Here is a 21395-nt window from a genome sequence, read left to right on the forward strand (position 1 = left end):
CAAAGGAGACTCTGTTTGGACTGAGTGTTTATTGAGATCAAGGATATGCCTTGTGCATGACATTGGTGGACACACTCTTCTCCTTCTTCCCATCTCTCCCCTGAGACCCAACACATCTCTTGGCACATAGGAGGCCAAAAAGTTGTCATTGGTGACAATGATAATGCAAATGACTAATATGTTTTGAAGAGAATAAATTTCTGTTGATTTCTACCTTGACCCAATATGACCACTTAATCATTAATATTTTTAACTTGCCTATTTAATTATTAAAAGAAAATTCTTTCTTTGACTTGATAATTGCATTTTGGTTTGCAACCCTAAGAAAATGAAGGAGTGGGAGTGTGAAGCTGGTGGGCAGCAAAGGCCTCCAAGGGAGCACTCTGTGTTCCAAGTCTGAGTCTCTTTGTTCTCTGGAACCTTCCCTGGCTGCTTATTCAGGGGATGATTCAGACTGAGGAGCAACTGGCTTGGTCCACTTGAACTTACATAACTATGTTTGGCTTGCCTGGGCTATTGGGCCAACACAGTCTTTCCCAATGAACCCATACCTCTCATAGCAGACAGCCCTCTGGCTGGTTAGCAGCTGGAGGTCTGGCAAGAACATTGTAGGAGGCTTCAGGGGATATTTCTCATCACAGCTTTGCCATCAACTGGTTATATGACCCTGGCCAAGTCTCTCAATCTCACTGGGTCATGGTTTCTTCAGCTGTAAAACATGTTGGATTGGATCAGAATTTCTCAACCTTGGCACTATTGACATTAAGGGTCAGATAATATTTTTTTGTGGTGGGGTTGTCCTGTGCATTGTAGGATGTTTAGCAACATCCTGGTCTCTACCCACTAGATGCCAGTAGTATTTCTCCCTTCTTTTTTGACAACCAAAAATATCTCCAGACATTTCCAAATGTCTTCCAGGGGGCAAAATCACTCTTAGTTGAGAACTACTGGATCAAACGATATTTACCTCAGTTTGAGAAACCACATTCAGAGTTGTTAATTCATCCTGTTTTATTTGAGTTCCTACTATATGCTAGGCACTATATTAGGTTTTGCAGCCTAAATATTTTTTACAGATATTCTTTTGAGAAAGTGTCATCTACTTCATGAAAATCTGAATTAGAAGTAGGATGGTGTCTACATAGGCATTGAAGTAGAGTGGAAAAAAGAAATGGAATCCCTGTTTAGATTCTTACTAGCCTCGTCTGTAAAACATCAACTTTACATCTTGTCAAGACCTAATGCTCATTGTATATAAAAGCACCCACACCCTAGTAGACATTCAATAGTTAAACTCCCTCCCTTTTTCTCTTCCAACCCGGGAGAGTATCAGATATGCACAAACCATTAACTTTATGCCTTGCCCTGCTATCTCCAGGAGTCTACCCTTCTCCCACCATGTGTCCCCACTCTCCTCCCTGGTCAGGCCAGCACTGATATGTCCTCTTAAAAATCTCCAATTGTTTGTTTCAAGGAGAACCTTCAGACCTCTTGTATCACCAGATTGTTGACTTGGTGCATCCTTGAATGGGTTGCCTCTCGCTAGGAAAGAAAAAGATTCTTCAGTGACCAGAGATTTGCAGACACCATTTTTTCAAGTTTCCTTGTGCATGGATATGACAATAACGGATGGAGGACAAGGGAATTCCTGCTATGTGAGTTATCAGCACTGGTCCTCCTGATTGGGCCATGAGTTTTATCAGCTCTCCAGGGTCCTAAGTGTCTCAAGGGCAAAGACTGCACACTGGACATGCAAGGCAGCTCCTGCACCATCTCCTTCAGGGAAGACATCTTGGTATTTAGTAGCCTGACTTGGCGAGTGGCACCACGGTGCTGTAATAAGGAATTCAGGGCAAGGGAGTTTGAATCTGCATTTTCCTCTCAAGTCAGACCCTGACCAGGGGCTATAGGGCACATGAAGACAGCGCAGTTCTTGAAAAAAAAAAGTAGCTTCAGGCTCAAATCCCAGCTTTGCCACTTACCCTCCTACCCTCTGTTTGGCCTTGGGAAATTATGTCACCTCCCTGAACCTCAGTTGTCATATCTATGAAGTCTGTGATCATAAGGCTCCCTTCTCATAGGGAGGTTGGTGAGAATTAAGTAATAGAATGCATGGAAAGCATATGGCACAATCCTGGTAAATACAAAGTCCTCAATAGGGACTTTTTTTTTTTTTTTTTTTGCTGAGGAAGGTTAGCCCTGAGCTAACATCTGTGCCAATCTTCCTCTACTTTATATGTGGGTAGCTGCCACAGCATGGCTGATGAGTGGTGTAGGTCCATGCCCAGGATCCCAGCCCATGAACCAGGCTGCCGAAGTAGATTGCGCTGAACTTAACCATTAGGCCATGGGGTTGGCCCCAGAACTCACTTTTATTAATAATATGAATCATCTTTAATAGAAACTATAAACAATAATAAATAAACAGATATTAAACAGACAACAAAAAGATGGACATTGGGGTGGATGAAAAGTATGAGATTGACTCATCCTGTTATTGATAAGAAAACAGGCTCAGGAAGGGGACTCGATGGGAAGGGGTGCCCAAGACCTCATTGCTGGTGAATGGCTGAGCTGGGATAGATCTGGCATCTCTAGATTCCCCTTCAGATGTTGCTTCTACCACGCTGGGATGCTTTCCTGTGTTAGAGGAAAAAAATATTCAACAACACTCGTTAAACAGGGTAAGGCAGACTTTATTCAGGACCACTGTGATAGCAATAGGGACCATTGCAATGTGGTTTTGCAGTGGAGGAGAGAGATTGGGCTCAACTCCGAATACAGCGTGGGCGAGTGGGAATTTCTATCCAGGGAGCAGGGTGGGGGGGGGGGGTCAGTGGATGATGGAAGATTACTAAGAGGAAACATCAGGAGTAAGGGAGATTCTGGCTAAGCTGACCTAACAAGATTCTTTGCTGAAGACGGACTAGGGTCGTCAGATGTCACCTGGGAGATGGGTGGAGGATGAGGGACCCAATCAGATATGGAAGGTGGGGGTGCAGTTAAACTGATTTAGCAGAGTTCTTGCTCAAACTGGATTTTACAAGGAAGTGCACAGATCGGCCGAGGGGAAAGTTCAGGAGCCTGACAAAAGTTTGAATCTTTGTCACCTGCTTAAACATTGAAAGCCCTTGTTTAGAAAATTGCATACAAGTTGAGGAAAATGAGTCTATCGGTTTAAGAACCTCTTGCTGTTTACAAAGGGAATCTTTCCTGGAGGCTGTTTCCAGAGGGATTCTTTCTCCAGGGTACCAGAGAAATGAATATTTTGTCTAATGTGTTTCTGATGACCTAGGGCTGCCGAGTGCCTAGAGGAGGCCTCCCCGCTGGGCTCTGGCCCACACCAGCCTGCCGCTCATGCACAGACAAGCACTACAGAAGCCAGCGCCTTTGTCCCTCCATCTCCCACCTGCTCAAAGTTCAGTCCTTGCCTCCCCGCCCAGACCCCGGGGACTGGTGAGTTGGTCGTTTGTTTTAGTGCTGATACTCAGTCCCAAGAGCCACACGGAATGACTGAACGGCTGAGCACAAATAATGTTCATCTTCCCAGGGAGGCTGCGAGAGACTTCTCTGGGCTGGCTCAGACCTGAGATTCATATCTTGTCTTTCACCTCTTGCCAAGAACTCATATGTTTGCTGGAGAAGGAAAGACTAAAGTTTTCAGGCTCAACAGTTGAAAGAGGAAGAATTTTAACAGTCAGAGTGACTCAGTACGCTTTGTCCTTAGATTAGTTGGGGCCTGCTTGGGATGGAAGTTTATGTGGGTCTGTTCAGGTGTTGGCAGGTGAAACAGTGTATAATTACAATACGAATCGAACTTTGGTTAAATGGAATAAATTATTCGAATTAAACTTGACTGTAGTCTTAAGTGATGGTTGTAATTCAGTCAATTTGCCTATTTTCCTATTGCCTATTTTCCTTTTAACAACTGTTTATCCACCTGCTGTCTTATTCAAACAGAGCTCACCATGCACAAGCACACATTTTAATGCTTTTCTTTTACTCCCTCCCTCATTTTTTAACCTCCTTCTAGCATAGCATATATGGAATGATGATTTAAAGGAGGGATCTGCAAATTATGGCCCCTGAGCCAAATCCTGCCTAAGACTTGTTTTGTAAATAAAGTTTTATGGGCACACTGCCTCATCCATTTGTTTATGTATTATCTAGGGCCACTTTCAAACTACTACAATGATGAGTAGTTGCCACAGAGACCATATGGCCTGCAAAGGCTTAAATATTTACTATCTGGTCCTTCATGGAAAAAGTGTGCTGACTGTGGATTTAGTGTGAGTGTGGGAGTCAAACATGCCTAGGTACAAATCAGGTCTCCATTACTTGCTAGCTTTGATGTTGGAAAAGCTGCATAACCTCTCTGAAACCTACTTTGGACCATGGGGATAATAGATAAATACCTCACTTGGAGGGTTGCTGTGAAAACTCTGAGACAGTATTTGTAAAAAACCTACAGCCCTGTGCCTGGCATGGAGTAAGTGCTCAATAAATGGTAACTATTAGGATGATGGTTCATTCCTTTAGCCAACAAATGTTTATCTAGTGCTTTCTCTGTGCTAAGCCTGGGGGCTCCAACAGTGATCAAGACATAGGTCCCCCGCTGTCATGGAGCTCACTTTCTAATGGGGAAGATAGACAATATAAAGAAAACAAGTCAACAGATTATTTTCAGATAGTGGTAAGTGCTCTAAAGAAACTAGGATGATATAAAAGAAAGTGACAAGGCAGGGGACAGAAGCTTGCTAATGGGCTAAGACCAAAACGTTAAGAATGAGTCAGCCATGCAGATACCTAGAGAGGGAATGTTCCTGGCAGAGGGGACAATGAATACAGAGGCCTTGAGCCAGGGAAGAGCTTGAGATGATCCAAGAACAGAGAGATGGCCTTGGGGACTGGGGCAGAGGGCAGGAGGGAGGGGGAGATGATAAAGGACAAGAGTGCAGAGGTCAGCAGGGGTAAGAGCTTGTCAATATTTGCAGACCCTGAGAAGGTGTTTGGCTTTTAGAGCCAGGGGTGCAATATGAGACCATAATGGGGCAGAAGTGTAAGTGGGTCCTTGGTCTCATTCTATGACCTCTGTTGTAAATATATTATTCTTTCTCTGGGTCTCTGGCATTTGTACTATTGGAAGCAGGAGATCAGTAAGGACCTAATCAAAGTGGCAGCTTTTGGTTGTGGCAAGCCCATCACACCACCCCAGCTGGACACAGCCGCCTCACTCAGGCTTTTCTCCTCAGAGTACCCCTGACTCACCCGAAAGATCTTGTCGCAGATGCCATTACTTCTTGGAAATCATTCCTTCTCAGGAGCCTTTAATGCTTCCCCAGGTGGAGCACTTAAGGTGAAAATCAGTTAACGTAATCTTAAAACCCTCTAATAAATTTCCAGCAACATAAGACCACCAGATAATCATTTTGTCCCCCGGGGTCACTCAGAATTCACAGCTCAGTTCCCATAATTAGCATTTCTTTTGTGTCTGAATCATTGAATGGGCGTGAAAAGACCCAGTGAAAATATTTTACCTCTTTGAGGCTTCAAAGAAAGCTTTGGATACAATCAGTTACTCAAACTGCCTCCAGAGGTCCTAATAATAACAGCCCCACAGGACTGCCCAGTTTCCAAGCTCTGCTGCATAGTCAGCTCAGCCAAAGGTAAAAGTATACTTTTAGTCTATCTACCTTTATCCATTTTGGAGGATGACTCCTCCTCCTCCTCTTGTCCTCCACTTCATCATCATCTCCATCTTCATCAAAACCCTTTATTGGAAAGTACTTAGCTGGCCAAAGTAATGCATACTTCCTTTACAATGTACAAATGTGTGTTTCTGTCTTCTCTTGCTTTAGACATTGTTAAAAGAACAAGATCCAAATGTGGCTATCTTCCAAGTCATGCTTTCAAACACTGATTCTTAATCTGGGGTCCGTGAATGACCTCGGAGGGAATTACGGACCCTCTGAAATTGAATGCGAACTTCAACATGTACAGTTTTTCTCGGGAGAGCGTCTGGAGTTTCATCAGATTCTCAAAGTCTTCCCTGACTCCAAAAAGTTAGGAACTACTGCTTTAAAGACTTTACTGACTCAATCCATAGTGTAGTTATCAAAGGAAAACACTATACAAATTTGTAACTGGAAAAAGAAAACTTGTTGGGATTGGAGCTAGGAAAGATTGTGCTTCCCAAAGATCACATTTTTCAGGAAATGAGGCCTTCTTTTAGAGGATTAGTCATTTTCCTAGGAACTCTTAGGATAACTGCAAACATTACGTAGTGCCTACTATGTGCTGTGCACTGTCCCAGTGCTTTACATATCTTAACTCTTAATCCTCATGACAACTCTATAAAGTAGGAACTATTATTAGCCTTGTTTTACAGATGGGGAAAATGAGGCACAGATTAAAACCATAGATTGAGTTTACATTCAACATTCCAAGACCTTTCACAGTTCTGGATAATTTAGTTTGTCAAACTGTAATTAAGGACTCAGAATAATGATCATTTTGGATGTGTCTGAATGGCAGCCATGTTGTAATCTTAAAGCACATGCCTAATTGATAACATGATTTCTATAGGCACCACCTCTGGTTATGTGAGCAAGAGCAGATTGCAGGCCACACACAAAGGAGAGCCAGCTGACTATTCTGCTTAATTAGAATTTGGCAAAGAGTCGCTGTGGTTTATAAAATGGGGTTATGGACCAAGTAGATAATTTTATTATTGTAACTATTATCACCACTAAAAAATTCATGTTGTGTACATAAGGCATGCCATACTCTATAGAGCTTAAAGTTAACTAAACCTTATCTCTGGGAGGTTAACATTTCATTCATTCCAGGATTTGATCAATTGATGAGACTTTAGATACAATTCCCCCTCTACCAAGATTATATTCATTCAACAGTTAATGAGCACGTGACCTGGGAATTTAGATGGACTACCGCCTAAGACCATTACTTATAAATAACCTAGAGAAAAACCAACATTATGGATGTGAAGGTTTGTTTACTCCTATCTATATCCGATGATGGTTACTAGGAATTCTACACTTGCATGTATGCTAAATTTACATATGTGTTCCAGTGATTTATGGAAGTGAAGTTGGAACCATGGACCAGCATTGAGAGCCTTTGAAAAAAAGTTGACTATAAAATAATTTGATAAAGGGGGAAAATGTTTTACTATTTTCTAAGCAGAACTGATTGTGCAACAGAAAAAGGCGAGGTATAAATCACCCTAAATGAGTGAAGGGTTGGACTCGATGACCTGCCTAGTCAGCAGTGTAACAAAGTGGGGCTAGAAGAGGGGACTGCATCCCATGACCCTAGATTATGAAAAGACTCTTCTCTAACATCTTACTTTCATGTGGGAGATCAGCATTGTAATAAATTCCAAATATTTTATGGAATAATATGGCAATGATTGTCAGTTAAGAAAGATTTGGTGAAAACCACAGTCAATTGTATTATGCTTATTCAGACTCTGCTTTATACCATGTAATTTAGATAACTGGAAACTGGGTTGAAAACACTCTTCGGAAAGGTTTTCTTTTGGGAAATTTGCAAATGAAGAGCTAAAGACAGTTAGCAGGAGTATGCTTAGAATACCCAAGAGAAGAAATTTTCCAAAAGAAAATAGCGCTTCTATGTCCCCAAAAGGAATAAAACTAAATTTCTTTAGAAGTATTCTGAAAATGAGCCTTAGCTGAACTTAGATTGATCTTCCTCCCAATTCGACTTCAATGAGGTTCTAGCTTATTTTGGACTCATTAGAAAAAGAATAATCTAAATGCAAAGCAGTTCTGCTCCCCCTTGCTGTCTTCGTGAAATTTTTTTTCTGTTTTTGACAGAGACTGATTCTGAGGGAGATAAAAATAAGTATGTCTCCAGCCATTCCTAGCTTTCCCTTTCAACTATTTTCAAATTCCTTCCTCCAAGTGTACTGAGGACGTGTGTTTGCCTGCTAGCCTCTGCTTTGCCTTGTTCTCAATTGTGGCTTCTCTTCCATGGTGGGCCACCGCCCACTGTGTTGCCAGTTAATACTGGAGATCTGGGCCCCTATTCTCCCATGTAGTTATATTTTTCCCTCTACTCTGGCCCAAGGAGTGGCCTGAGGGGAGTAATGGAAAATCTGCTTTTTACCTCCCTATTAAGCTTGAATACACGCCTTCTCCAAGACCCGTAAAGTCCTGAGCCCACAAAACTATGGTTCATGGATCCCTCCTTGAATACTTCTATTCCTAGAGCTGTTGTTGTCCAGGACTGTTGACAATTCACACTCTCCCTTATTAATTCTAAGTTAATCGTGCCTTCTATTTAGACATTCAACAAGTAGACTGTGAACATCTGTTTTGTGCAAGGCACTGTTAGGTGCTAGAAATACAGAGGAAGGGAATGGGAGAAGTCAAGAATGGCAATTAAGAGGGAGAAGCAGACATTAAATGACTAATTCTACAATTAAGCATTCAATGATAATTGTGATAAGTCCCATGGGGGGAAGCATATGACAAGGGGCCTGACTTAGTCTGAGGATCGATAAAGGTTTTTATGAGGAGTTGAGATTTGAGGCATGAGAAAAAGAGAAAATGGGGATTATGGGAAAGATGACTCCTGGCAGAGGAAGCAGTTTGTGCAAGGGAAGAGCTGAGCCTTTTGTAAGGAACTGAAATAAAGCTAGGGTGGCCAAAGTTGGAGAGAGAAAGGGCGAGTCGGGGGAGAAGAGGGTGGAGACATTAGCAAGGGGGGACCGTGCCAGGCATTAGAGGCTGTGTTAAAGACTTTAGTCTTTGTCCTAAAAACTATAAGGAATAATTGAAAAGATTTGAAGCAGGTGGAGTGGGGATCAGGAAGAGAAATGGGGGTGTTTCACATGGTCAGTGTTGCATTTTCAAATGTTCATTCTGGCTCACATGTGGGATGTTTGGGGGAGGGGGAATTGGTGAGTGGGAAGCAGACATGAAGTCCAGGTAGTAAGGTGTTATGTCTCCCAGGGAAGAAGGTGGTGGCCTGGATTAGGCCAGTGCAGGTAGAGAGGGAGGTAAATGGATGATGGGTTTAAAGCTATTTAGAGGGTCAAATTGCTAGAAGTTAATGTTGGATTGGATGTGAGAAGTTAAGAATGACTCCTAGGTTCCTAGTCTGCTAAGGAGAGAGATAGGGTAAGAATGAAAGAGGGCTTTGAGCCAGCAAAAGATGCCAAGGAAAAACATTCAGGTGGGTGGAAAGAAATCCAGGAGAGCATGGGGTTGTGAAAGCCGAGAAAAGGTTTTGCTCCTTACACCAAGAGCTTGAAATTGCTCAACAAGCCATCAGTACCCAACAATCTGACATCAGGCTATACAACAGTAGAAAAGTTCTAGGTAAGTCTCGGCAGGTAATATCTAGTCTGCTTTAGGATCCCTCTTCCAGAAGACAAGATGGTTTGTTTCCAGCCAGCTTCTCAGCTCCACAAACCACCTTGGACAGGATCTTCCAAGAACCAACAGTGATTTTCAGGGGAGAGATCTTAAGCAATATTTAGGAACAACAGTTTTTCCTAAAAGACATGTTGTCTTCAGAGATGCAACTCTGGGCATGACAAAAACAAACTTTCATGATATCACGTAGGGTAGTCTGGCCTGTTAGAAGGTCCTAAATCTCTTCATTCCGGATTGGGACCTTTGCTTTATCCAGCCCACCAGAAGGTTCACTGAGGTTGTTCTGATAGTCACTGGGGCTGTTCATAAATGTTTAGTTACCTTGTTTGTAATGGTAGGATTACACTTCTTCATCTACCTTGTCTATATGATACTTTGACTAATGAAATGGGAACAGAGGTAATGTGTGAATTCAGAGCCAGTGCATGGTTCCCCACACTCTTTCCCAGCCTCAGCAATCAAGGAAACAAGCTGGAGCCTTCCTCAGTGACCTTTATGAGCAGAGCCTCTATAACACCCTGCAGTTTACATGTAGCACAGGCAAGAAAGACACCTTGTTGTCTTAAGACTATGAGACATTTGCTACTGTATCATAACCCAGCCCATCCTGACTGATACAGGGACACTCTGCCCAGAACAAAGTAACCTTAAGGGTTCATATGATTTCCAAAGATTTTAGGACAAATTCTTTGCTAGGATTCAAGCTCAAAAGAACAGGATCATTCTTTTGTCCCCAGAGTCTTTGCAAGAAGAGACTAATATCTATATGTATATAAGAAGAGACTAACATATACATAGCAACTATAATAATAGCTACCATTTAGTAAATCTTACCATGTGTCAGGCACTGTGCTAATTATCTTGTATACATTATTCGATTTTACCTCAAAATAATGCAATAAGTGGACATTAGCAAATCTACACAAAAGTGAGAGAAGTGGGGCTCAGAGAGGCTAAGTAACTTGCCCAGTGTCACACAGCTAGTAAGTGGCAGAACCAAGACTGGAACCCAGGTTGTTTGGCTCCAAGGTCCTCGCAGAACTCTCAGACATCCTGCTAGAAGGACTCAGGGTTAGTCCACTGGTGTCCCAATGAGCAGCTGAGTTCTTAAGCCAGCCCCATCTGAGTATCTTCACAGAGTGGGGTTTAACATCAAGGTATGCTTTCGGACCTGGGATCTGACTACCCTAACTACCAGCTCTCGCCTAAGCTGGCTGACAGATACATCAGTTACATTTTTGGGCGCTAGAATTAAGTAGATCTGAATTCAAATCAGGGTTCTGCCATGTACCAGATTCACCTAACTTCTCCCTATGCCTCAGTTTCCCCATATGAAAAATGGGGGGTAATAATAGTTCCTAGCTCATGGGCTATGGGGAGGATGGGCCCCTCTTTTGTATGTTTGCCCTCAGACCCACTCCCCATCCTTCCCAACGACACTCTGTCTCTTGGTGGAGGCGGGGCGGGGGGTGGCTCCTGCAAACTCATTCCTTAGGCTCCCTTGCAGTTTGCTTCAGCCAATGGGAGAGCTTGGCAGGAGATGGGAGGGCAGAAAGAGGGAAAGGCCAGGGAGGGTGGCATCTCCAGCAGTGGCAGCTCTGTGGTTTTGGCTCCTCCTAGGCACCCTCTCTCTCCTTGGTCCCAGCTGTTGTCTAGGTGGCTCTGGCTCCTGGCTCTGTGTACACCTCGCTTTGTCACTCCTGCCCTAGGGAGGGTAGTGATCTTCCATTGTTGCTAATCTCTGGCCTGCCTCACTGTCCTTTTCACCCTTTCAGCTCTTCCAAGTCTCTTCTAGGAAAAATTCTGTATGAAGTCCCACTCCAGGCTATCTGGCATGGGCTCTGTTTTCCAGACAGTGCCATGACTGATACAGAGGATTGTTTGCGATATGAAGTACTTAGAACAGTGCTTGGCACATATTAAGTAGTCAATAAATGATAGCTTACAACATGTACTAACTTTCCTTGTACCCAGATTCTCTGCTGCCAGTTTGCCCCAGGCAGGTCCCTGCCCACTTCTCCTCCTTCCAGGTTGTCCGAGTCCATAGACCTGGACTTCTGTTTTCATTCATCCTTCTCTAATCTTTACCAAGTAATGGGTATGTGAATTCCTCCATGGCACTGATGACACGTCACAATTTTATTTTTAATTTCCCAAACTTCTTACTATGGCTTAAAGAGCCCTGCTTTACCTGGCCCCTCTGGCTTCCCAACCCCTCCCTCTGCCACTTTTCCCCTTTGTCCACTCCAGCCCATACTGGCCCTTGATCAGTTCTCTTGGCCAAGCTCTGTCCTCCCTCTGGGCTTTGGCTGGTATCGTTCCCTCTTCTTGGAAAGGTCTTTTCTGGGCTCCCTTCATGGCCAGGTCCTTCTCACACCCAGCCTCAGTGTAGCTGCTGCTCCCTTAGAGAGGCCCTCCATGACCCCCTTATGTAATGTCACTCACCTTGGATATTCTCTGTGACAGATGCTGTATAGATCTTCATGGCACTCTTCACAATTGGTTGTGATCTTTATGCATTTACTTGTTTATTCCTTTCTCCCTACTGTCTGCCTCCCAATGTGCCATAGGCCGTTAGACTACTAATTCTACATGGAGAGGATCTAAGTGTGACATCCTCACCTGTGTATCCTCTGTGCCTAAAAAAGATGCTTGGCACAAAATGGGCTCTCAGTCACTGTGTTATGGATGAATGGATGTTGAATTAATCTTTCTCTAACTGCTCATACCAAGGGTCCCTAGAAGTCCAATGGTGATCATTTTTGGGATTGCCCTGCTCTCCCTCACCCTGGCACTTGCATTGGGCAGAAAGCCTGAAAGCAGAGGCCCTGGCTCGGTTCAGCCTGGTCTCCTTCACCATTGTTCCCTGCCCAGGCCCTGTGTGGTCCCTAAAGCTCCATTCTCTCCACAACACCCTCAGCCACTGGGACCTTCACTGAGCCTCCCAAGACGCTAGACGCACTCTTCACAGTCCTCCCACCTGCACCCTCTTTCTGAAGACTTGCCGCCTCAGATCTGAACCACAATCAGAACCCTAACCCTTAGCCCTGTCTCAGTACCTGGGCCATCCTAGCTTCTATCCCCTTCTCAGACAACCTCTCCTTCTCACACAACCCAGCTTGATTCTACAGGAAAAACAAAGGCCCGTTTAAGTTTTGTCTTCTTGGTGACCAACCCCAGTCAATAGTTTCTCATTTTTTGATTCTCTGTAACAAAAAGGCTGTTAATTGTAATTACTCAGCCTCCCTCGAAAGCTTAGGGAACGTCAGGATTTAAAGAGCCTGGCTATTCTCCTGGCAGAAGGAAAAAAGATACCTTTCATTTCTTAAGAATGAACTAACAGTTGGGGGAAAAAACCTGACTTACGAGTTAGTTTCTTAATCACCCTGCTCTGCTAGTTATCCTATCCAGCGCCCCAGTTCTCTAGAACCGGTGCCCTGCCCTGAGGCACAGCTCGTGGTTGGAAGGCTGGAATCCAACCTAGTTCCTGCTGCCCTTCCCTCCTGAGGTGTGTGGGGCGTGGAACCTCCTGGTGTAGCCCATCAGGTAGGAGATGCCAGGAGGGGTCTCCCAGAAGCCTGACTGCCTTTTATTTGGCTTATTTGAAATTTTTAGCTTGATCTACTGATGAAGCAGTTTTCAATTTCAGTCAAGTCCTTATTTTGCCACGGATATGGTGAAAGTGAGTGAGAGGGGTTCCATTCTCTTCTGGCCTACTGGACTTTCTACATGGCTGGCTCTAAGGTCACTTCCATTGCCATCCCCCAGCGTGATTCACTGGCGGGGACTATTTCTCAACTCTCTCTCACTTTTCCCCCCATATGTTGAGTTATTCCAGCAGCCAGAACTGTGCTAAAAATTAAATATGAGTCAGGAATGCATTTGTCTGCAAGTAACTGAAAACAAGATTATGGTAGCTTAAACAGATTCAACAAAATCCAGACGTGTGCGATTGGTGGTGTTGGGTTTGGACATTAAGTTACGGAGAAAATGGGGGGCGGGGGGGTGAAAAAGCAGCAGTGCCAACTGTGTCTGTTCCCTTTTACTAGGAAAGAAAAGCCTCTCCAGAAATCCTCAATTTTGACTTTCTCTTAGGTCTCATTGCCCAGAAGTGGGTCACGTGACCATCTTGCCTGCAGGGACAGTTAGAATATTAGAGGACAAGATGACAGCAATGAGCTTGGATCCCTTGATTCATTCTTTTCTCAGATCTGGGCAAGAGATCACCCTGAACAAAATCAGGCTTCTGACAGCCAGGATGTGGGAAAGAAGAAATAATGGGTAGGCAGGTGTCGGTACCTGCTCCAACTCAATTAGGCAAATTCTAGAAGCCAAAGGCTAATGAACTTGATGCTGATGTTTTGAAACTTTTTGGAAACAATTGTTAAAAAGGAGTTGTGTAAGTCTCCTAGACTGGAAGCTCTAAAAGAGGAGGCACTGAGCCATCTTGTTCATTGCTGTAACTACAAGAGGTGCATACAGTAGGTGTTTTATGAGTATTTACTGAATAAGTGAGCAAAAGGAATCTGGAGAAAAGTAGATGATGAGAGCAGCGTGGATTCCGTAAGGATAAGTTAGGCCAAACTTACTTTATTTCCTTTATTGATAGAATAATTGTTATCTTTGAGATCGGGGCACGTCATAGATATTTTATCATTAGATTTTGGCAATTCAGTTGACAATCTTCCTCATAGTAGTCTTTCAGAGAAATTCTTCTATACATAAGGGGATCCGTAGCAACTTGAACAAATGTACCCAGGTAAGTTTTGATCAGTGAATCTGGGTCAGTCTGGAGGGAAGCCTGTTGAACAGGGAGTAGTAGGAAGGTGGCAGGAGTTATTAGCAAGAAAATGAGTTTTAGTAAGAGAAAGGCTTAGGTTCAAATCTATTCTCTGCTACCTTCCGTCTGGATGATTTTGGCAACTTCTTTAATTTCTCTGAGCTTCATTTTTCTTTTCTGTAAATTGAAGATTATAACACTTTGCAGAATCATTAGGGGAATGAGTCATGTTAAGACACTTGCAGGTATGCCAATGGGTAGGATGACAAAAAAAAAAAAAGTAAAACTATCTTGAAAGACTGAAAAGCGAAAAATGGACAAAACAAAATATAATGCAATGTGCACACAGATAGACCAGCATCACTTTTACAAATGCAGGATGGGGAAAGCCTGGCTTTTCTGAAGCTTCTTTGCTAGTACAATTGATGGAACCAGCTTTTTACAGAATCTAACCAGACACCCTCTATGGAGGCATGGACTCGAACATCTTGAAATACCACCCTGAAAACAAAAGGCAACTAGTTCGGGTAATGGAAAGGCTGGATTACTGCATATGTAGAATCTGCAGTGATGTTACTTTTCTCATCCCAGATATCAATAATGTGTGTCGTCTTTTTCTTTTTTCCTTATCAATCTGCCTAGAGGCTTATCAATTTTATTGATCTCCACGAACCAACTTTCGGTTTCAATGATTTTCTCTATCATTTTTCTGTTTTCTATTTCATTGAGTTTTGTCCTTTATTATTTCTTGTTTTTTCTTTTTGTTGCTTACTTTGGGTTTAATTTGCTCTTTTTAAGATTGAAGCTGAGATCAAGGATTTGAGACCTTTCTTCTTTTCCAATATAGATGTTTTACTGCTATAAATTTCTCACTAAGTACTGCTTTAGCTACATCCCTCAAATTATGACATATTGTTTTCATCATCATTCAGTTCAAAGTACTTTCTAATTTGCTTTCTTATTTCTCTTTTAAACAGTGTTTTTTTTCTTAGAAGTGTGTTAGTTTCCAAATATTTGGGGATTTTCCAGATTCTTTCAAGTTACTGATTTCTAGTTTCCATGGTCCTCAGAGTATGTATAATGTTGTTTATGATTTGAATCCTTATAAATCTATTGGGACTTGATTTATGGCTCAGAATATGTTCTTTTTTGGTAATTGTTCTATATACACTTGAAAAGAATTGATATCCTCCTGTTGCTGGGTGTAGTGTTCTTTAAGTAGTTAGGCCAAGTTGGTTGATGGTATTGTACAAGCCTTGTATTTCTTTACTGATTTTCTGCCTACTTGCTCTGACAGTTATTGAGAGGGGGGTGTTGAAATTGCTGTTTATAGTTGTGGATTTTTCTATTTCTCCTTGTAATTTTATCAATTTTTGATTGATATATTTGGAAACTCTGTATTAGATGCATCAATGTTTAGAATTGTTTTTCCTTTTGATAGATTGACTCCTTTATCATTATGAAATGATTGTCTTTATTTCTGGTAATATTTTTTGTATTGAAAATTACTTTGATATTAATATAATCACCTATAGTTCTTTTGGTTAACTTTAGCATTATGTATATTGTTTTTCAATCTTTGACTTTTAACTTATTTAGCTTTACATTTAAAGTGTTTTTTTTTTAAGAGGTGGCATATAGTTAGTTCTTGCTTTTTTCTCTAGTCTGACTCTCCTTGCCTTTTAATTGGGGTGATTACTTACATGCTCAGATTTAAATCGACCATCTTGCTCTGTGTTTTCTGTTTATCCTATGTCTTTTTGTTTCCTTTCTCCTCAGTTACTGCTGCCTTTTGGATTCAGTGAGTGTTTTTTTTTTTTTTTTTAATGATTCTACTTTATTTTCTTTTTGCTGTCTTAGCTATAGTTCTTTGTTTTGCTTTTATAGTAGTTGCTTTGGGACTTAGCATAAACTTCTTTAACTTGTTACAGTTTACCTTCAAGTATATTAGACTATTTTATTGTTTGTATAAGAATATTACCACAGAAAACTTTCCCCTTTCTAGACATTGTGTTCTTGTTGTCATACATTTTATTTCTACATATGTAATACCCTCCCAAAATATTATTTTTATTTTTGCATTAAGCAATTATCTTTTAAAAGAGTTTCAAAAGGAAGAAAAACTTTTATTTACCTACATATGATTTCTTGAGCTCTTAATTCCTTTGAGTAGATTGATTTCCATCTGATTATATTTTCTTTCTACCTCAAGGACTTTGTTTTAACATTTCTTGTCACAAGTAGTCTGTTGGTGATGAATTCTTTCAGCTTTACATGTCAGATCATGTCTTTATTTTATCTTCTTTTTGAAATATATATATTTGGGGGAGGAAGTCTAGATTGACAATTTTTTCTTTCAGTACTGCTGAAAGATGCTGCTTCAGTGTCTTCTTGTTTGCAAATTTCTGATGCAAAGTCTGCTGCCAGTCTTATCTTTTTTTTTTGCTAAGGTAACATCTATTGCCAATCTCCCTCTTTTTTTTTTTTTTCTTTTTGCTGGAGGACGATTAGCCCTGAGTTAACATCTGTGCCAGTCTTCCTCTATTTTGTATGTGGGTCATTGCTACAGCGTGGCTGACAAGTGGTGTAAGTCTGCATCTGGGATCCGAACCCATGAACCTGGGCTGCTGAAGTGAAGCATGCTGAACTAAACCACTACTCCATCTTTGTTACTCTGCACACTAACGTCCTCTTTTTCTCTGATTGATTTTAAGATTTTCACTTTATCACTGGTTTTAAGCAATGTAACTGTGCTGTTCCTTGGTAAAGTTTCTTTCATGTTTCTACTTACAGTTGGTTGAGCTTTTGGGATTTGTGAATTTCTAGTTTTTATCAAATTTGGAAAGTTTTCAGCCAATATTTCTTCAAATATTTTTTTCTGTCCTCTCTGACCCCTCCTGACTCTCATGTTTCTCCTTTCCTTCAGGGACTTCAATTGCATGAATATTAAGGTCATCGATACTCTGTCCATTTTCATTCTCAGTCTTTCTATTCCCTCTGTTTCATTTTGGATAGTTTCTATTGCAATATTTTCAGTTTCTTTAACCTACTTTTTTAGTAATGTTTAATCCAATGTTAGTCCCATACAAGTGGGGTTTGTGTGTGTTAAAAACCTCAGACAATGGTTTTATAATCTCTGGATGTTTGGTTTGGGTCTGTTTAAGGATTTTCCATGTCTCTACTTAATATGTTCAATCTGTCTTCTATTTTCTTGAATATATACAATGCAGTTATAATTGTTTTTTAATATCCTTCTTTACTAATTCTATCATTTTGCAACTTTCAATTGATTGATTTTTCTCCTTATTATGAGTCATTCTTTCCTCCTTTTTTGCATGCCTGATAATTTTTGATTGGATGCTAGAAATTGTGAATTTCACCGTGGGTGATGGATATTTTTGATTTCCTATAAGTATTCTTGTGCTTTGTTTTGGGACACTTGTTCTTAGAAACAGTTTGATCCTTTTGGGGCTGGCTTTTAAGACTTGTTAGGTAGGACCAGAGCAGCATTTACTCTAGAGTTAATTTTACCCCACTACTGAGGCAAGACCTTTTGAGGCATGAATTATGAGGTTTTCCAGTCTGGGTGCCAGGATCAGACCCTACTACTGGTCCAGTATGATCACTCTGCACTTCCACTCTGTCTTATATTTTCCACTCTGGCTTGCGGAAACAGGAACAGTTCCCTGCTCTGTAAAAGCTTTGGTGTTTGTTCTCTCTGTGTAGGTAGTTCTTTCCCTGGGGTTGGGTGGCATTCTCTCACTGTGCTAATCAGCTGAAGACTGGAGCAAGACCTTCTGCAGGTCTCCAGAGCTCCCTCTTTCTCCACATAGGTCTCTCTTCTCCAGTTCTCTACTCCTGGCTCAAGCTGCTTTGGCCTTCCTGGTCTCCCAGTTCTGTCTCCTCAACTCAAGGAGTCTGCCTAGCTCCTCCTGGATTCCCCCTCTCTGCACTGCATCCTGGCAACCCTCTTTAGGCAGTAAGCTCAGGCAATCATAGCGCTCATTTCGTTTGTTTCCTCTCCCTTATGGACCACTGTCCTGCACTACTGTCTGTTTTATATATTTTGCCTGTTTTACTTACTTTTAGTTGTCTTAGCAGCAGAGTAAATTCAGTCCTTGTTGCTCTATCTCGGCTGGCTAGACTTGATTATCACAAATTATTGTGATTCTGTTGATAACATAGATTGCCAAGGGTGTCACTTGTTTCCAAAACAATTCCCATTAAGTAACCTGAAACAACTCACATTGCAATCCTCATTTCCATGCAAGTACACTAAACTCTTGTGCAATGGGTGTTACAGAAGAGTTGCCCAATAAGTGAACTTTACTAAGACAATCTAAATTTTCCCTCTGGCTTACATTTTAATTCCTGTGATGTTCTCTTCCTTTCTCATTACTTTCTCTTCAGCAGTGACTTCAAACCCTGTGACTTCATTTTCTCTCCTCTTTCTTTTTCTTTATTCTTTTTGGTGACAGACCAGTAATCTGTTCACAAAATTTCATGTTTTGGGATTAGAATTCATTTTATTCTAGTCATCGTAGGCCTTGAGTACTTAGGTGTGTCTTGGAGCTAAGGTATGTGTGGGCTTGAATAAAGACAGGGTCTTTGACTTCAAGGTTTTAAAATATGAATACCTACTCCTACTGTTTCGGATTGTTTTAAAAGAGGGACACGCTTGCATTTTGGGATGGATTTATAACAGAAGTAGAAAGTTCAAGGAAAGGAGTTCTTGTTTCACTTCTTGTTCCTCAGCTTCAACAAGTATGTACTGAGTACTCACTATAACAAAGCGTAGTGGTGTTGCTTAGGAGACGGAGGCATGTCACTGACATCCACAACGAGTTTATAATCTTGTGGATCAATCTGACGCAAATTGATAAAGACCCAAGGTGCGGTACCACAGTAAACCTGTGAGATTTCACATGGGGGTGTGATTATTGAGGGCTGGAGAGATTTGGGAAGGCTTGGAGACCTAGTTCAGGAAGGAACTGTAGAATTTAGGAGAGAATGGCACGAGGAATTGGGAGTACGAGTGCCCATCTCTTGGCTAGGGACAATCTGGGAGGCTGAAGTAAGGGGCTCCTGCTGGAGAATAAATAGTGGGAAAAGCAGAGACCTACCTGTGGAGGCCTTATGTGCCAGGCTCAGGCATTTGGACTGCGGGGAGCTCTGGATGGTTTTTGATGGGTGGACATGGACGAAGATTTGTTTGGAAGAGAGAGTTATGGTTAATGGGCGCAGAGACAAGGACTGGTGGTAGAGGTGTGAGGACAGGGGCTATGTCTTAATCATCCTTGTATTCCCAGCTGCCTAGTTGCTTAAGTACATGCAAAAGGTCATCATTTTCCTTTTAAATTGCTAATGCTCTTGATAATCACTGGCCTTGTCAATGGCATAACAAATATTGTGAAAGAAACTCTTTGTGTCCAGTGTTACTTTGTTTGAAGGGCTAAAGGTAGGTAAATTTGGATTCGGACTCTTTCAAGCCTTATTTGTTTCTCTTTTAATTCCTCATTTTCTTCCTTTAAAAAAAAGGCACTCAGCCACTGTTAACAGAAATTACACAACAGGGCCATTCCCAGCCCCCGCCTCCCCCATCCCTAATAAGTTCTGTCGTCTTACAACCCTCACAAAAGACAGACCACACATATACACATAAACCCAGACAGCCCGAGAGCACACTCCCAAAAGACCCTGGTGGAGATACAAACGTCCAGATGAGCAGAGTTCACACAATGCAGACGGGTACACGTACACACAGACATACACACTCATGTGACTCAGCGCCTGAGCAGAAGAACCATTCGTGTAGGCACTCACACACCACACTTGCCCACACAGACACACAGCCGTTCGCTATGCTACTCTCAGATGGGCGTGCAACGTGCACCGCCACGAGGCTCCCGGAGCGCGGCGCCGCCCCCTTCCCGGCGCCAGGCTGGCTTGCTTGCAGCTGTCGCGTCACTCGCCAGTTGCGTCATCAGGGCGCGACGTTGCAGCAGGCGCCGCAGAGACTTGAAGTGCCGGCAGCTGCGGCATCGGCGGCCGCTGGAGCCGGCGGAGCAGCCGCGAGGGCGGGAACGGCTCCGGGAGGCTGCTCGGCCAGAGCTGGCACGGGTGCGCCGCCGCGCTCTCCGCTGGACCCCGCGCCACTCCTGCCAGGTGCCAGCGAGGTCCGTGTCTGCCTGACCCCAGTTCCCCGTGAGAGATGGGCCCCGCTCGTGCCGGGGTCCAGGTCGGGATTGTTCTCTCCCCGGGAGACCGGGCTGCGGCGTGGGTTCCCCTGCGAGGAGGGAAGTCCCTATGGACTCTGTACCCTCTGCACCTGAAGGGGAAGTGGGGGCATGGGCTTTGGCGTGGAGGCAGCAGGGGTGCTCTGAGAGCAGCTGGTGCTGCGGACAGTGCGATGACAGATGACCTTTCATTGGACTGAGCGCTCACTGTGTGTCAGACACTGTGCTAGGCGCTTTATAATAACGTATTCCTCCCAGCAACCTAGAAGGTAAGATCTGTCATACTATGCCCACTTTCCAAATGGGGAAACCAAGGCATGGAAGTTAACCAACTTGTCCCAAGTCGCACACACGGTAAGCAGTGGGGGATTTCAACTCCGGTGTGTTTGGCGTCAGAGCTGGCCCTCCCGCTTCTGTCCCTTTTGGAACCCACAGTTGGCTCCCCTCAGCCCATAATCTGGCGCCTCCAGAGTTCGTTTTTACTTCTTGACCTTGGATAGACTCTGCGGGGAGGGAGGAGCAGGCGTGGACCTCCTGTTGGCACAAGACTCTTTCTCCCCCTCCTTCCCCCCTCATCATTGGGGCCAGCCACGGAGTTCATTTTCTCAGGCTCCCTCTGTTGTAGCCGCATTCTGCACCTGAAACTGATAGCTGAGTTTTCTAACACCGAAGAGATTTCATGCCAGGTGCATTGCTTGACTATTCTCTCCCCTCGCCTATGATGTTAGATTGTTACAGAGTTAAATTGTTAAGGAGTATATAGTTATGCTGAGGTTAACAGTTGCCATAGCAAACCCACGTGGGGATTATGAAGAAATCAGAATATGCCCTCCAAAGAATACTGTTAACCTGGATGTGACCTTTTAAGGTTTTAAAGGACTAATTGAAGGCCAGCTGAGAAATAGCCAAAAGCTAAAATAATTTGGGAATTATATTAGACATTTTTTATATTTT

The 21395-nt window shown here is 42.8% G+C and overlaps 1 protein-coding gene and 1 long non-coding RNA gene across 17 annotated transcripts in view; one reads left to right on the plus strand and one right to left on the minus strand.

The window, feature by feature from the left end:
* The window catches only part of GPAM (glycerol-3-phosphate acyltransferase, mitochondrial), a 59605-nt gene that overhangs the window by 7198 nt on the left and 31012 nt on the right, over positions 1-21395 (plus strand). For 4 of the 16 annotated variants that reach the window (XM_023639409.2, XM_023639412.2, XM_070220575.1 and 1 more), the window contains exons 2-3: positions 1475-1655; positions 3296-3456. The exons of 3 other annotated variants lie outside the window; for them this stretch is intronic. In XM_023639409.2, the coding sequence (XP_023495177.1) occupies positions 1630-1655; positions 3296-3456 (187 nt within the window). In that variant the 5' untranslated portion in view covers positions 1475-1629. Of the gene's footprint in view, positions 1-1474; positions 1656-3295; positions 3457-13612; positions 14185-14230; positions 20711-21395 lie in introns of those variants that run through there. 9 more of the 16 variants (XM_070220663.1, XM_023639426.2, XM_070220603.1 and 6 more) reach the window with 6 other exon arrangements.
* LOC138915246 (uncharacterized) lies at positions 14088-18374 on the minus strand. Its single transcript, XR_011420931.1, has 3 exons — positions 18289-18374; positions 14325-14382; positions 14088-14226 (listed from the first exon to the last, which is right to left on the minus strand). It is a non-coding gene; the product is annotated as an uncharacterized lncRNA (long non-coding RNA).

This window comes from Equus caballus, chromosome 1 (genome assembly GCF_041296265.1).
Source record: "Equus caballus isolate H_3958 breed thoroughbred chromosome 1, TB-T2T, whole genome shotgun sequence".
Classification (NCBI taxonomy): domain Eukaryota; kingdom Metazoa; phylum Chordata; class Mammalia; order Perissodactyla; family Equidae; genus Equus; species Equus caballus.